The 15,151-nt window shown below is 37.9% G+C and overlaps 1 protein-coding gene and 1 non-coding gene across 4 annotated transcripts in view; both read right to left on the bottom strand.

Moving 5' to 3' along the window:
* Positions 1-1,165: 1,165 nt before the first annotated feature.
* Positions 1,166-15,151, bottom strand: part of PALS1 (protein associated with LIN7 1, MAGUK p55 family member) — a 96,042-nt gene continuing 82,056 nt past the window's right edge. For all 3 annotated transcript variants that reach the window (XM_011283287.3, XM_011283288.3, XM_045060091.1), the window contains exons 11-14: positions 14,253-14,420; positions 13,128-13,330; positions 11,756-11,866; positions 1,166-4,039 (exon numbers count right to left, since the gene is read on the bottom strand). In XM_011283287.3, coding sequence (XP_011281589.1) covers positions 3,863-4,039; positions 11,756-11,866; positions 13,128-13,330; positions 14,253-14,420 — 659 coding nt within the window. In that variant the 3' untranslated portion in view covers positions 1,166-3,862. The remainder of the gene's footprint in view (positions 4,040-11,755; positions 11,867-13,127; positions 13,331-14,252; positions 14,421-15,151) is intronic.
* Positions 9,942-10,048, bottom strand: LOC111561023. Its single transcript, XR_002743393.1, has one exon. It is a non-coding gene; the product is annotated as a U6 spliceosomal RNA (small nuclear RNA).

Genomic DNA, 15,151 nt, shown 5'->3' with positions numbered 1-15,151 from the left:
CCATAAAGAGATACTTATTTTAACGCCACTTTTCACAGAAGAAAACTTTGAGGCACAAGGAGCTTCAGTAATTGGTCCTAGGCCAAAAAGCTAGAAGTAGTGAATCTAGGCAGTCAGCCCTTAGTGTTTTGATACCTTTAACCTCTATCCTTTTTTGCCTCCCCTAGATTTAAAACTTTGGGTAAAGGTAAGACACAAGGCTTGTGCTGGAGGAGCTGAGTTTTAGGAAATCCTGTTACATTGAATCTGAGCTTTTATTCTGTAAGTAACTTTGATAATGATTGGAAAACCAGTGAGTGAGTTCCTGAGCTTTGAAAATAGGTAACCTTGACCTGCTTACATTTAATCCTCCCACTACCGGAGTAAGGTGTAAATCCTATTCTCTCCATTTTGCAGATGAGAAAACTGAAGCTTTGTCAGGTCAAATAGCAGAGCTGGCATGGAGGCATTGGTTCTTAAGCAGTATGTACTGCCTCTCTAGGAGGCAAAAGTTAGCTTGAAGTGTACTTATAGAAAGCCAGCTTACTTAATAGTTTTTCATTTAGGTAAAATTAGTGTTCACCTTAAAGCACTGAGGCCAGAGAAAAACCTAGATTTTTCCCATGGCTTCTTAAAACTCCATTTTTTATTGGCCTTGGCCAAACTCCCTACACAACTTCAGATGACTTTATAGTTTTAGCATACTGATCAACTAGAAATTGTGAACAGTTTGTGTGGGGTGATGTGATCCATAGGGGAAGGGAATGATCAAGAATGGAAAGCCAGCTGGGTAGCAGGTATGTATATGTGTGACACTTTTTGTTGGTATGATTTGCTTCCTCTGGGAGATCTAGAGAGGTAGAGTAGAAAAGGGAGAAGTGAAGGTAGTCTACTTGAGGCTAGGGTGGGAGTTAACCATGTCCTACAATCCTTGGCTGCATAGAAGTGGAATTTGCCTATTATATGATTAAGTTCACAATGTTAAGCTATCTTTAATTTTTTTAAACCAGGAGACAGAACCTACGTCTATACCAATAGGGGGCACTCCCCCGCCATTAAGAATACATGAAAAGGTATTTGACGTTTCACCCAGAGAATCCAGTGAACTTTATGGCAAAAAGTTGAAGACAGGGTGGTTACGAGTTGAAACCTTGAATAGTGGACATAAACACAACTTACTCAATGGTTTTATTTGAAATATAATTTTACTTTTGTTTTTACAAGACAGTGTGCAGTAGGACAACTCAAAATAAGAGTGCAGATACAAGGTAAGAGTACAAAGGAGGATTAACAATAGATGTCAAGAATGGTTACCTTTTATTAAGGCTAAATCCCTGGTTTATATTTTCCATACACATTCAGAAAATTACATTCAAATTATTCCTTATCAATATTCCTTAGGCCATAAGGAAAAAAAATCCAGACATGACATTTTTCATATAAAGCAAATCTGAATTAGTGTTAAGTACTGTTTTCCTTTCCAGTTGTTGTGACTTATGAAAATTTAGCAAAGGAAGAGATTTCCTTATTTGAACTAATATGCATTTTTGTAGCTATTGATATGATTCTATAAGTGGATAAGACCTCTCCCACACTGGAGTCGCCAATCAGAACCACAAGGGACAGGAAATGAACTGTGGCCAGAGCAGTTGGACAACTGGGTGTATAGCAAGGTTTTTTGTTTTTTCTTTTTTAAGGAAGTCAAAAACAACTAAGTTTTCACTTTGTGTAGGGGGATGCTGTGTTGAATATCAACACAATACATCCATGTTACTGGGACTGAAAAAAGTTTGGGATGTGAACATTTCTATCCCTCTACCAGTGCTAATGAGATCTATAGGACTTCACTGACCCTCAAAAAGTATACTTTGACATGGCCTGTGCCTTGGTAGGAGATTTGCTTTTAAAGCCTGCAGGCTTAGGAACTGGCACAAGAGCTACTTAAACTGCCACCATTTTAGATGCTAGGGCTGAAAACAGTCTTATGAAAAGCAGCTCAAAAAACTCCACTGTCTACCATAGACTACTTTCGCCTAAGGAATGAAAGGTAAACTGGAGAACTGAAGAGTTAAGTGCTAATATTCCTTGGTTTTCACTGCCCGAAGCTGGAGTGTTTCAGACCTGAAAAATAGTATGTGTGGCATTCCTTCCCTTAACCCAGGAATGTTACTTTCAAGATAACCTTTCCTTAGGAAGAATTTCCACATAAGACACATTGCAGCCAACTTCAAGGCCATGCAAATTTGAACAGAGAACGGCAACATAAACTATCTACATTTGTTCAAATAAAATTACACAGAAATCAAATACATACACGACACCAAGAAAAACACCTTAAAAACAATTGCTTATGTTAACTTAAGTGACAACTCCATGTTATTCCAGTGTTTAGCTTTGGGAACAGGAAATGCTGTAGCTAAAGTCATCATAAAAATAAAATCAAGACATTCACATTTGAGGTCATTTGACACACATCACACCATCCCTAAAGGCTTGAAAAGACTACAAAATAACTTTCCATGCCAATTACAGAAGTTAAAATTTAAAGCTACAGCTATAGAGATAGTATGAAAATCCCATTAGCTTAAACATTTATGGTGTAGCAAGCTGCTGCATTCTGGTCATAAGAGGCAGAACGTGATAGGATAAAAACCTGTTTCTATATGCTTAACCCCCCTCCCCCCCCAAGTTCTTTTCCTACAATGTTCAAATGACTTTCAGGTCATCCTTTCCTTGTGATCTCAAAGTCAATTGTTCTAGCATTTCCCCTTGGATATAATTTTATTCCAATGCTGAATGAGTGTTATCAATAACCATTTGTCAATCTATTAAATATCAGTATACAGTACAGCAGCTATATTCATCAGAATTCCAGTTTATTACCTATATGGCATAGTCCTCAAATTCTACTGTGCTCATGTATAAAAATGCAAAAACTGTCGAATGTGCTGTCTTCTCATGTATATGAAAAACTACTTGCATCATGAGGAAGAAACGATCAACAGTTTATGACCATCTGCCATTCATAAGTGTAACTTATACATTCTATTGTACTATACAGATTAAAGAAAGCAAGGTTATAGAATCAGTTGTGACAGTTTTAAAAAGATCAGCATATGCTGTGTAAGTTTAACTAGATCAGAATCTGTTGAATGTGCAGTGAAATCTGATCCACAAAGTAGCTAAAAAACTGATGTTTCTAACGGAATGTTTTAAGAATTAAAAGACACACAAATGAATTCAAGCCTAACAGAGTAGCTTGAGACCAAAGTGGCACCATTTTTCTTACTTTTCAGGAAAACACATTTTTTAAAGTATCTCTACACCCAGTGTGGTGCTCCAGAGATCAACAGTCTCATGCTCCACCAACTGAGCCAGCTAGGAATCCCTAGGAAACGATTTCTGATGACAAAACCAGCCTTCTAACCAAATACTGTCTTGCCCAGTGCACAGAAGCACACTCCCCATCCCCCCAATTCCCACAAAGTCCTTTAACTGTTAAATAGCATCAGTATTTATAACTATGCGAGATATGGCCCGTTGGGTATAGTCCCACAAGTTTTTCATGGAACTAGGGCCAGGCAGAAAAGAGTTAGGTGAAAACAGAATTAAAGTTTTTTACATGGATAAGATGGAACTGGTCTGTTGAAAGCTTCCATTTAGAATCCCCAAAGGAGCCAAGAACCTCTGAAGCCATGTATACAGAATAATAACCGCTATGAACAAATTGCCCAAGGGGATTTTCTTCTCCCTAGTTTGAGATCAAAGAATAGCTTATTTGGCCTTCCACCTGTACTCAGGGTCTTGCTGAAGTATCAAGGCTATCTTCCTAGTGGTAGGCTGCCAGATCAGGTCCAATCACGCCACAGAACGGATGTTTCCCTCACCTGAGCCAAGTGGATGGCACCCACTGAGGTTCAGTATCGAGTTTGTTAATTAACCTAAGCAATTCTTGATAGGCTTTATCAAGATCTGAATTCACAATTGCCGTGTCAAAGTAGTGCCCATTGTTCTGCTCCATCTCTCTAGTCTTCTCGATGATTTCTCTCAATTCTTCAGGCTGTAAAAAGAAGACAAAAACAGGTAATTCCGTTAACAAAATAGACGATGAGTCAGAGATGACTCAAGAACAAAAAATGACCTTATATTGCCTGCTGTCTCAATATATGCAACTTCAGGAGCTCCTCCTCAACCCTGTCTTGGCCTCAGTGATTTCCTTTGCTCTGGTGTCAATTAGGACTCATACTGAATTATTTGGAACGCAACATAATCTGTTTGTACTGTTACTCAGGCTTTCAAATATTTCTGTCTTACCCACTAGACTAGAGGCTTCAAGAGCAAAGACTGTTACTTTGAATTCCCTACAGACCTTCCTTTTCAAGCATTTTAGGGCATTATAAACTTTCCCTAAAAAATAACATCTTTTGTAATACAGAGTGAACCCTTCCAGTTGAAGCAAGGGTGGTAGGACCCAAAATGCCATCTACTCTTGGCTTTATAAAGAGCCACTGCCCTTTATATCTGTTCGGCAGGGTAAATAAACATCAAGGGAAAAGAAAAGGATCAACAGAGTGGGTATCTTTCTATGAAAACATTGGTCAACCCAAGATTTAATAATCTAATAAATGTTTACTTGCCTTTAAACTGCTTCTCTATTTTCAGTACACAAAGGAGGTCTTTAAAGATGCAAAAGAAGTATCCTAAGAAGAGTTTCAGAAATGATACAGAGTAGGCTACTTTAAAATACTGGGTAAAGGAAACAGCTGTTTCATATAGATGAGCCTTAGAGATAAAGCTAGGTGCAAAACTTCTTCAGAATCCTCTGGATTACCAGGCACATGTGTTCAAGAAAGTAAAACAGCACCCAGATCACCCCTTGTCAATGAAGAGAACTAATTAAACTCAAGTCCAAATGTCTCAGATATAAAAGACACACCAATACTATATTGGACACTCAATGCAAAACAACTTCTATCATTCAACTGGTTGAACTTCTGTAACAGTAGGAAAACCTATTAAAAATATGACAGCTCTGGCTTGTCCTGCAGCAGTTTCTTGTGTGGCTCTCTAATTTTCATTCTGGAATGTTGTGCATCTGGCTGTGGTACACAGAATCCTTTGTTTCCTAGGGGATTCTACTACACCATGATAACTAAATACACTGTAACATTCTTGCTAAAATTTATTCTACTCAAATCTCAGTATTATTGAAAACATTCCAGAACTCAAAACAGAATCTAAATTTTGTGGTGCTAGAGCTGAAATGTAAAACCCTACATCTTACAAAGATTCACATGAACAATCCATCTGTTTTTTCTTTATCAAATTTAAGACATTATTTTGTCCTTTGCCAAAATGGCATCTACCATTTGGTACTTTTAATTTCCTCTTATTTTTCAAATAACAATTTATAACTAAGATGAAACATGTTTTTGCTCAAAAAGTTTTGGACTGAAAAAACTGGCATAGGAGTTTAGCCCTCTCAGACCCCCATTCTAGCAGGAATTCAGAGTACAATCAGATTAACTGATTATTTACATTCTGGATCCAGAGAGGAACACCATCACTTTCCTGACTGGTCCATGTGGACTTGTTTTTGCTCAATACTTCTATCGTATGAGTGATAAAAAGCACTACTAGAAATACCAAAGGAGATAAAACATAAATGGAATAAAAAGGCAATCAGATACACCACCCTCTATACATTCTAACCATTACATTTATGGAACATGCACACAGAACTGATGTTGGGTCATAAAAATAAGGCTCAAACATTTTTGAAAGGCTACACTGTTCTTGGACCATAATGGAATTACAAATCAATAAAGTATTTTTTTAAATCTCCAAATTGGTGAAAATTACATTCTTCTAAATAACCCATGTATTAAAGAAAAGGACAAAGGGAATTAGTATTTCTGACAAGATGATAATGGAAAAATTACCTCAAAATTTGTAGGATGCCATTAAGGAACTGCTTAAAGGGATTTATAACTGCCTATTAGAAAAGAAAGATTTTAGGGGCGCCTGGGTGGCTCAGTCGGTTAAGCGTCCGACTTCAGCCAGGTCACGATCTCGCGGTCCGTGAGTTCAAGCCCCGCATCGGGCTCTGGGCTGATGGCTCAGAGCCTGGAGCCTGTTTCCGATTCTGTGTCTCCCTCTCTCTCTGCCCCTCCCCCGTTCATGCTCTGTCTCTCTCTGTCCCCAAAATAAATAAACATTAAAAAAAAAAAAATTAAAAAAAAAGAAAAGATTTTAAAATCTAAGTTTTCTTCAGGAAACTAGAGCAAGTGCAAATTAAAGCCAAAGTAAGTATAAGGTAATGAAATGAGAGACCGACAATAAAGAAAAAAGGCCTCTGACTCTGTTCTTTTTCTAAAGTGTTTGGTTATTCTTTTTAATTTCCATATAAACTTTAAAGTCATCTTTTCAGAAAATTTTTTTTCATGTTTATTTTTGAGAGAGATAGTGTGAGAAGGAGAGGGGCAGAGAAAGAGGAAGACACAGAATCTGAAGCAGGCTCTAGGCTGTGAGCTGTCAGCACAGAGCCCAATTCAGGGTTTGAACCCACAAACCGTGAGATCATGACCTGAGCCAAAGTTGGATGCTTAACCAACTGAGCCACCCAGGTGCCCCTGAAATCATCTTTTCAATTTCACAGAAACATCTGGGATTTTCTTTTTTGATAACACTTTTCTTGAGATACAATTCATTTATAATTCACCCATTTTAAAATGAATGATTCAATCATTTTTAGTATAGTCACAGAGTTCTGCATTCAACAGCACAATTTTAGAATATTTTCATCATCCTCCCACCCCAGCCAAAAAATCCATACCCCTAGGGAGCCACTCTCCATTGTCTCCCAACCCCCAGCCCCAGGCAACCACTAATCTACTTTAGGTCCCTATAGGTTTGCCATAAAATGTAATCATACAACATGTAGTCTTTTGTGACTGGCTTCTCTTATAATGTTTTCGAGGTTCATCCATGACGCACCATGTAGGAATACTTCATTCCTTTTTCTGACTTTTTTGAAACTTCTAAATAAAACTGCAGTAATCAAGACAGTGTGTAATTAGCATAAATACAGCATGGAGTCCAGAAATAATCCTACCCCACTCTCCACTATATATTTGGCCAGGTGATTTTTTAAAAACATGCCAATTGAATTCAATGGGAAAAAGGACGGTCTTTTTCAAGAAATGATGCTAGAGCAGCTGAACATCCACATGTGATTAAAAAAAATAATAAAAACAAAAACCACCAAACCAACACCATCCTTATTTCATACTAAAACAAAGACATTTTAGAGATTGTAGACCTAAGAGTAAAAGCCAAATACAAGAAAGCTATTACAAGAAAACATAGGATAAAATCTTTATAATCTTGGAAGTAGGCAAATATTTTTAGACAGTATGCAAAAATCATTAAAAGAAAAATGAAAAAGAGTGCTTCTTTAAAATTAAAAATATTTTGAGAAAATATTTCCAGAATATATAAAAAAAAATTTACAACTCAATAAAACCACCATTTTAAAAAGACATGGAGCGCCTGGGTGGCACAGTCGGTTAAGTGTCCGACTTCAGCCAGGTCACGATCTCGTGGTCTGTGAGTTCGAGCCCCGCGTCGGGCTCTGGGCTGATGGCTCAGAGCCTGGAGCCTGTTTCCTATTCTGTGTCTCCCTCTCTCTCTGCCCCTCCCCCATTCATGCTCTGTCTCTCTCTGTCCCAAAAATAAATAAACGTTGAAAAAAATAAATAAAAAAATAAAAAATAAGACATTTCACAAAAGACTTAAATAACCACATGAAAAAATACTATCATTAGTCATCAGGAAAATGCAAATGAAAACCTTAATGATACTTCACACTTACTAGAATGGCAAAAGTTGTTGACAAACCAACAAAAGTGAAAGCTGGTAAGATGTGAAGCAAATGGAACCAAAGTGGGAGCAAGTGGAACCAAACTGTTTTAAAACAGCTTTACAACTTTATACAGTTAAAATATACACTCACCATTTGATCCAGCAATTCAAAAAAACCCGAAAACATCCACGTCCACCAAAAGACTGAATATTTCAAGCTGCTTTAATCCCACCAGCTCAAAATTGGAAACAACCCAAATGGTTTTTAACTGATGAATGAACCAACTGTGATATATTTAGCTCATGGTATACGACTCAGCAATATGTAGGTATGAACTGTTAGATGCAACACTGATAAATCTCAGTAACACTATGCTAATCAAAAGCCAGATGCAAACTTAAATATACACTATGGTTCCACTTAAATGAACTGCTAGAACAGACAAATCCACAGTCACAGAAAGGAAATTAGTGGTTGCCTAGGGAAGAATGGAGGGGTATTAACTTCAGAGAAGCATGGGGGCACCTGGGTAGCTCAAGTAAAAATCTCGTGGTTGTAGGATGGAGCCCCACATTGGGCTCTATGCTGAGCATGGAGCCTGCTTGGGATTTTGTCTCTCTCCCACCCCTTCTCTTTCAGAATAATAAACTTTTTTATTTTTAATTTATATAAAGAAGCAGGAGAGAATTTTCTAAAGTGATGAAAATGTTCTAAATCTTGACTGGCATGGCAGTGACACAGCTATACATTTTGCCAAAACTCACTGAATTATACAGGTAAAATATATAAAATAATTTCAATGAAGTTAATTTTTAAAAATTAGAAATTTCTCATTAGAAAATCAAGCATACTGTAAATTTTTTTTTAAATTTTTTTTTTCAACATTTATTTATTTTTGGGACAGAGAGAGACAGAGCATGAACAGGCGAGGGGCAGAGAGAGAGGGAGACACAGAATCGGAAACAGGCTCCAGGCTCCGAGCCATCAGCCCAGAGCCCGACGCGGGGCTCGAACTCACGGACCGCAAGATCGTGACCTGGCTGAAGTCGGATGCTTAACCGACTGCGCCACCCAGGAGCCCCCAAAATTAGAAATTTCTCATTAGAAAATCAAGCATACTGTAAACTAGTAAAACATCTTGGTCCTAAGTTCTTCATTTAAAAATATGTATAATTGGTATCATTCTAGACCTTACTCAATTTGGGATAGCTAATTCAAAATAAATAATAGGATAAATAATCCCATGAGAGCACTCCAGACCACCAACCCAAAGAAGGTTGCCTAACATGTTCTGGAATGGTATACAGATAGCCCTTTGCACAATACTGAATCCTTGGAGAAGAAAAAACTAACAAAAAAGTTAAGTGTGCAAATTAGAAAATTGAAAAATTAGGCTGAACAAGTAGGATGAAGTCCACTCTCGTCCTTAATATCCAGCCTTTTCCTTAAGCAACCATGGTATTTCTTCTGGTCTACCAAAGTAATTACTGGGCACTAAGTTTCATAGAGTATCAGTTTTGTTTTCTTTATTGTGACCCCCTCAATAACAGCCAGTGACCATGTCTCATTTTTTTGGGTATCATCCCAAGTGCTAAGAACAACAGATACTTTGACTCAATTAATGAACTTAACAATTATGTTGCAAAAACTGAAAAAAGGGTGAAACACTACTTTAACCAGATAGCCTACTTTAACCAGATTGCCTAAAGAAAGCAACCAGAATTACGCTCATCATGTAGGATGAGAAAGTCCTTGATTGTCTATAGCCTAAGACACTGAAAAATATGACCTTCACATATAGATTGAATAAGAAACATAAGCAGACCGAGAACGGGAAAAGATATTATCTTAGGGAGGAAGAAAGAGGGCTGGTGGCTATGGTGTATAGCCAAGAATCAGGAAAGGAGTGATGTTATGCTTTTAATGACTTTTTTTTTTTTAATAAATGTTAAAAAAAATTTTTTTTTCAATATATGAAGTTTATTGTCAAATTGGTTTCCATACAACACCCAGTGCTCATCCCAAAAGGTGCCCTCCTCAATACCCATCAACCACCCTCCCCACCCTCCCAACCCCCATCAACCCTCAGTTTGTTCTAAAAAATATGGAATGCTTCACGAATTTGCGTGTCATCCTTGCACAGGGGCCATGCTAATCTTCTCTGTATCGTTTCAATTTTACTATATGTGCTGCCGAAGCGAGCACGCTTTTAGTGACTTTTAAGGATCTTATAAAAACACACGATGTGTGTTTATGGTTTTTATTTATTTATTTATTTATTTTTTTAACGTTTATTTATTTTTGAGACAGAGAGAGACACAGCATGAACGGGGGAGGGGCAGAGAGAGAGGGAGACACAGAATCGGAAGCAGGCTCCAGGCTCTGAGCCATCAGCCCAGAGTCCGACGCGAGGCTTGAACCCATGGACCGCGAGATCGTGACCCGAGCTAAGTCGGGCACTCAACCGACTGAGCCACCCAGGCGTCCCTGTTTGTTTTTTGAGAGAGGGCACAAGTGAGTGAAGAGCAGAGAGAGAGAGAGACAGAGAGAAAGAGAGAGAAGCGGGGCTCGCCCGCGGCTTGTGTTTTTTACCTGAAGCAGGACACAAGCTCATCTGACATGGGACTTGCACTCACCAATTATGAGATCATGACCTGAGCTCAAGTCATATGCTTAACGACTGAGCCACCCAGGCACCCTGTTTATGGTTTTTAAGGAGATTTAGAGAGAACAAATGAAATGAGACTAAATGATTCCTCTGTAAAACAGAAATATTTAAGATATTTGGGGCATCTGAGTGGCTCATCAGTAGAGCATTTGACTTTGGCTCAGGTCATGATCTCATGGTTCCCTGAGTCTGAGCCCCCCATCAGGCTCTCTACTGTCAGCACAGAGCCCGCTTTGGATCCTCTGTCCCCTTTCTTTTTGTCCCTCCCCCACTCACACACCCTCTCTCTCAAAAATAAGCATTAAAAAAAAGCGGGGGGTGGGGAGTGCCTGGGTGGCTCAGCTGGTTAAGCATCCAACTCTTGGTTTCAGCTGAGGTCATGATCTCACACAACTTGTGGGTTCGAGCCCTGTGTCAGGCTCTGTGCTGACAGCGTGGGGCCTGCCTGGGATTCTGTATCCCTGTCTCTCTCTGCCCCTCCACCCTCATGCTCGCTCACTTTCTCTCAGAAATAAACATTAAAAAATAAAAAATTAGAAAAAATTTTTTTAAAAATCAGCAAAAAACAAGGGAAAGTACTTGTTACTTTGATATAGTAAGTCACTTGACAGTTTTCATTTCACACATTTAAACAAAGTCAATGCTTTCTGATTAAGTACATCAGTATAGTTTTGTTACTAACAATGTTTAGTAAAATGTAAACTACCTCAACCATGTCCAGCATCTAAAATAATTAAAAAAAATTTTTCCGTTTCAGGTCATTTGAGAAGACCAAAGGGGGAAGGCAAATAGAACATAAATTTCAATGAGAAAAAAGAGAAAAAAGAAGAGAAAATCAAGAGCACCCAAGTCGGCTCCCCACATATACACAGTATCTAACAAAGAAAAGTGGGTAATCCCTAAGAATCTGCTGAGAACTTTTTTCTTTGGGGGTAGAAAGCAGGGAGGTCACATCATCTCTATTGGAAATAACAGGGACCCATGTAAAGGAGGTTAAGGAATACCAAGAGTAACCACACATTTGGGATAACAATAGAGACTGTGGGGAACAACAAGGGAAGTCCCTGCTTTGGAGAGCTGTCACAGTCCAGCCAGAAGCAACAACAGAAATTTTGGGAAAAGTGACAGGACTCAAAGAATAATCAGTTTGAAAGCTCAAGCCGATGTAGCTTTTAAGCACTTGTGACATATTAGGTCATGACTCTTTCATGTTTACTTTCAGTGGAACAGTACAACATTATTACCTTTGGATTCTTGCCTTCCTTGGCCAATAATGCACGAAGTCTCTCTTGTGAAGGGGGTGCAATGAAGATAATATAAGGTTTCAAGTCTGAATTCCGGAGAGTCTTCAATGACTATTAAAAAAAAAATATTTTGGATCTTTATAATAATTTTCATCATTTATTTGCTTCCCAGTAATATACTTCAAATAATACTATCATTAAAAAAAAAACAAAAAAACATTGCCTATGAATGTTTCCAAACATCTTTGTAACAATTCACAATATTTTAAGATCCTACCCTTCACTGTAAGAATATATTATGTACCTATGCAACACACACACACAAATTAGCTTGCCCTGTTTATATAATGAAATAAAAATGACACTGAAGGTATACAACTATGTGATGCTAAAATATCCTCTAATAAGATCACATAAAGATTATAAATAACCATATTCAAATTCCATTTTGGAGGAAGTAGAAATAAGCAGTAATGTTATTGGGTGCTGGGATCTAAATACAAGCAGAATATAAAGAAAAATTTCACACACATATATAAAAAGTTCTGGAAAAGTACACCCAAGAAAAAGCAGACTGAATTAGGAGATTATGGTTTTCACCCTGCCTTTGCCACTGCATGACTGTGTGTTCCTCAACTGAAGCACACTGTCTAAACAGGGATTACAGGAACATGCTTTTTCTATCTAATAACATTAAGACAATACGCTTTAACTACCCTAAATTCTTTGATAAATGTTTTCACCCAATTTAACATTAAAGAATTCTGAAGGCATTTAGTGAAAGCATTTATACTTTCTTTAAAATGTTTTTAATGTTTATTTATTTTTGACAGAGAGAGACAGAGACAACAGTGTGAGCAGGGAAGGGGCAGAGAGGGAGAAACAGAATCTGAAGCAGGCTCCAGGCTCTGAGCTCCAAGCTGTCAGCCCAGAGCCCGATTTGGGGCTTGAACCCAAGAACTGCAACCGCAAGATCATGACCTGACCTGAGCTGAAGTTGGATGCTTAACTGACTGAGCCACGAGGTGCCCCGCATTTATACTTTTCTTTTTTGTTTTTTTACATTTATTTTTGAGACAGAAAGAGACAGAGCACAAGTGGGGGAGGGGCAGAGAGAGAAGGAGACACAGAATCCGAAGCAGGCTCCAGGCTCTGAACTGTCAGCACAGAGCCCGACGCGGGGCTCCAACTCACAAACCATGAGATCATGACCTGAGCCAAAGTCGGGCACTTATCCCACTGAGCCACCCAGGTGCACCCCTGTACTTTTCTTAAATCAAATGTTTATAATTGAAATAGTAGAGACTAAGTTCTTTTGTCCACTAAAACAACAGATGACCAGTGGAAAAAATAGTATGAGAACTTTATTTACCTGTGTACGAAGACTTAAAAGACATATTTTGCCAGAGTTGATCACTTGCCGTACAGAATCTATGCTGGTTCCATACAGATTCTTCTCAAATTCACCATGTTCAATGAACTTTCCAGCTGCTATGTCTGCCTCAAATGCTTGCCGTGAAACAAAGTGGTAATCTCTACCAGCTACTTCGTGGTCTCGCCTACTCCGAGTTGTATCTAGGCAAACAAAATCAGGTAAAAATAACGGGCATGGATCAGAGTAAAGATGGGGGATATTTCTGCTAGTCAGGAAAAATTTTAATTTTGTAATACGGAGGAAATGTAAAATGACGAACTGAGGAAATGTTAAGAGCCCATGTGTTTAACACTGACTGGTTTTATTTCTAGACTGAGAAATGAACAAAAATGTGGTTTTAGTATCTTAATAATAGTTACATTTAATTGCTGTAACACATTTTATGCTTACACTTTAAATTGCTTCTTGCATTTAAACACTACCATTTTTTTCCTAAAGTTTATTTCCATAAGATTAGGCACTGTGTAATATTTATTCACTTACTTACCTATTTATTATTTATTTATACTACTTAATTTTAAGATACAGCTTTTTTTTAAATGTTTATTCATTTTTGAGAGAGACAGAGCACGAGTAGGGGAGGGGCAGAGAGAGGAGACACAGAATCCAAAGCAGGCTCCAGGCTCTGAGTTGTCAGCATAGAGCCCGATGTAGGGCAAGATCATGACCTGAGCCGAAGTCAGACACTCAACCAACTGAGCCACCCAGGCGCCCCTAGGTACTATAAAATCTTTAAACAGAACTTCTGTGTTCAGACATTCGGTCTACATTTCTATCTTCTGCATCAGTTTAAAAAACAGAAGCTGATTCCATATTGAATAGGGAATCGTAAGAAACCCAAATTGAAATTCATTTAGAAAGTAATTAGTACCACAGGAAAAATGGAAATTTCTCAATAATGACTATCTTGAGTTACATATTCTCAAAAGATTTGATTAAAACAAAGTTCCTCTTTTCTGGGCAAAACTATTTTTGATGAACTGGATGAAAAATTTCCCTCCAGTTAGGTTCTAAGACAGAAAATTGAAAAGCACAGGAAAATGAGAATGCATCCAAACTTACGAGGAACCGCAGATGCAAAGCGGTCTTTTTCCTTGTTCATGAGCCTCTGACGCAATTCATTCTGGCCACAGTTCTGTGGACCAATCAGAATGATAGGTCTTTTCCTATTTGCTGGCTGATGATAAAGTGACATTTCCTCATAAGTTAAGATCTCTTCATTGTCATAATCTTTGAAAAAGAAAAAGTTAAGCCCTTCAGATAGAATTATTGCCATGTAATAAAAATGTACTCAAATTTTCCAAAAAATTGGAGAGAAGACACTTTATTATCATTAAAAAGGCTTAGCTTTTTGGATCAAGATAGTAATAACTGGGTAGGATTATATGAATATTTTCCAATGTGAATATATACTTCCCAGGATACTACGAAAATAAATCAGACAATATACTGATCCTTCTGGAAGTGTTTACTGCTCCTTATGCTTCATAGTTTGAATGTTTTAATACAATATAACTACACTCCTTCTTATGTAAAATAACTAGTTTGCAGTCAATACTCTGTCAGAGGGTGGGCACCAGGGGATAAACTAATGAGAATATTATCTGCCATTTTTGTAAAATGGAGATAATACTTCACTTAGAGGGTTGGTTTAAGGATCAGACACAATATATGCTGAGCACAACACCTGGCACTGACAAACATTTACAAATAGTAGCTACAACTAGTGTTATCAGAGAAAGTAGGGATACTTTTCTGTGATTATATAACTTGAAATCAGATCATATGTGTGCTATCTGAACTTGGAATACTAACTTGAGGTCACGATTCAAGATGTATAAATTGTGAAAGGTGGGGTAACATTCCTAAAACCCATAACCCAGATGAAATCAGAGCTGTCAAGTGGTAAGAACAAAGGCAGAGAACTAGCAGCCTGCTATCTTCTCACTCCTGTTCTCACT

The sequence above is a fragment of the Felis catus genome, chromosome B3, assembly GCF_018350175.1.
Source record: "Felis catus isolate Fca126 chromosome B3, F.catus_Fca126_mat1.0, whole genome shotgun sequence".
Lineage (NCBI taxonomy): Eukaryota > Metazoa > Chordata > Mammalia > Carnivora > Felidae > Felis > Felis catus.
Note: the sequence above shows the minus strand (reverse complement) of the source record. Positions and strands in the feature narration are given on the sequence as shown.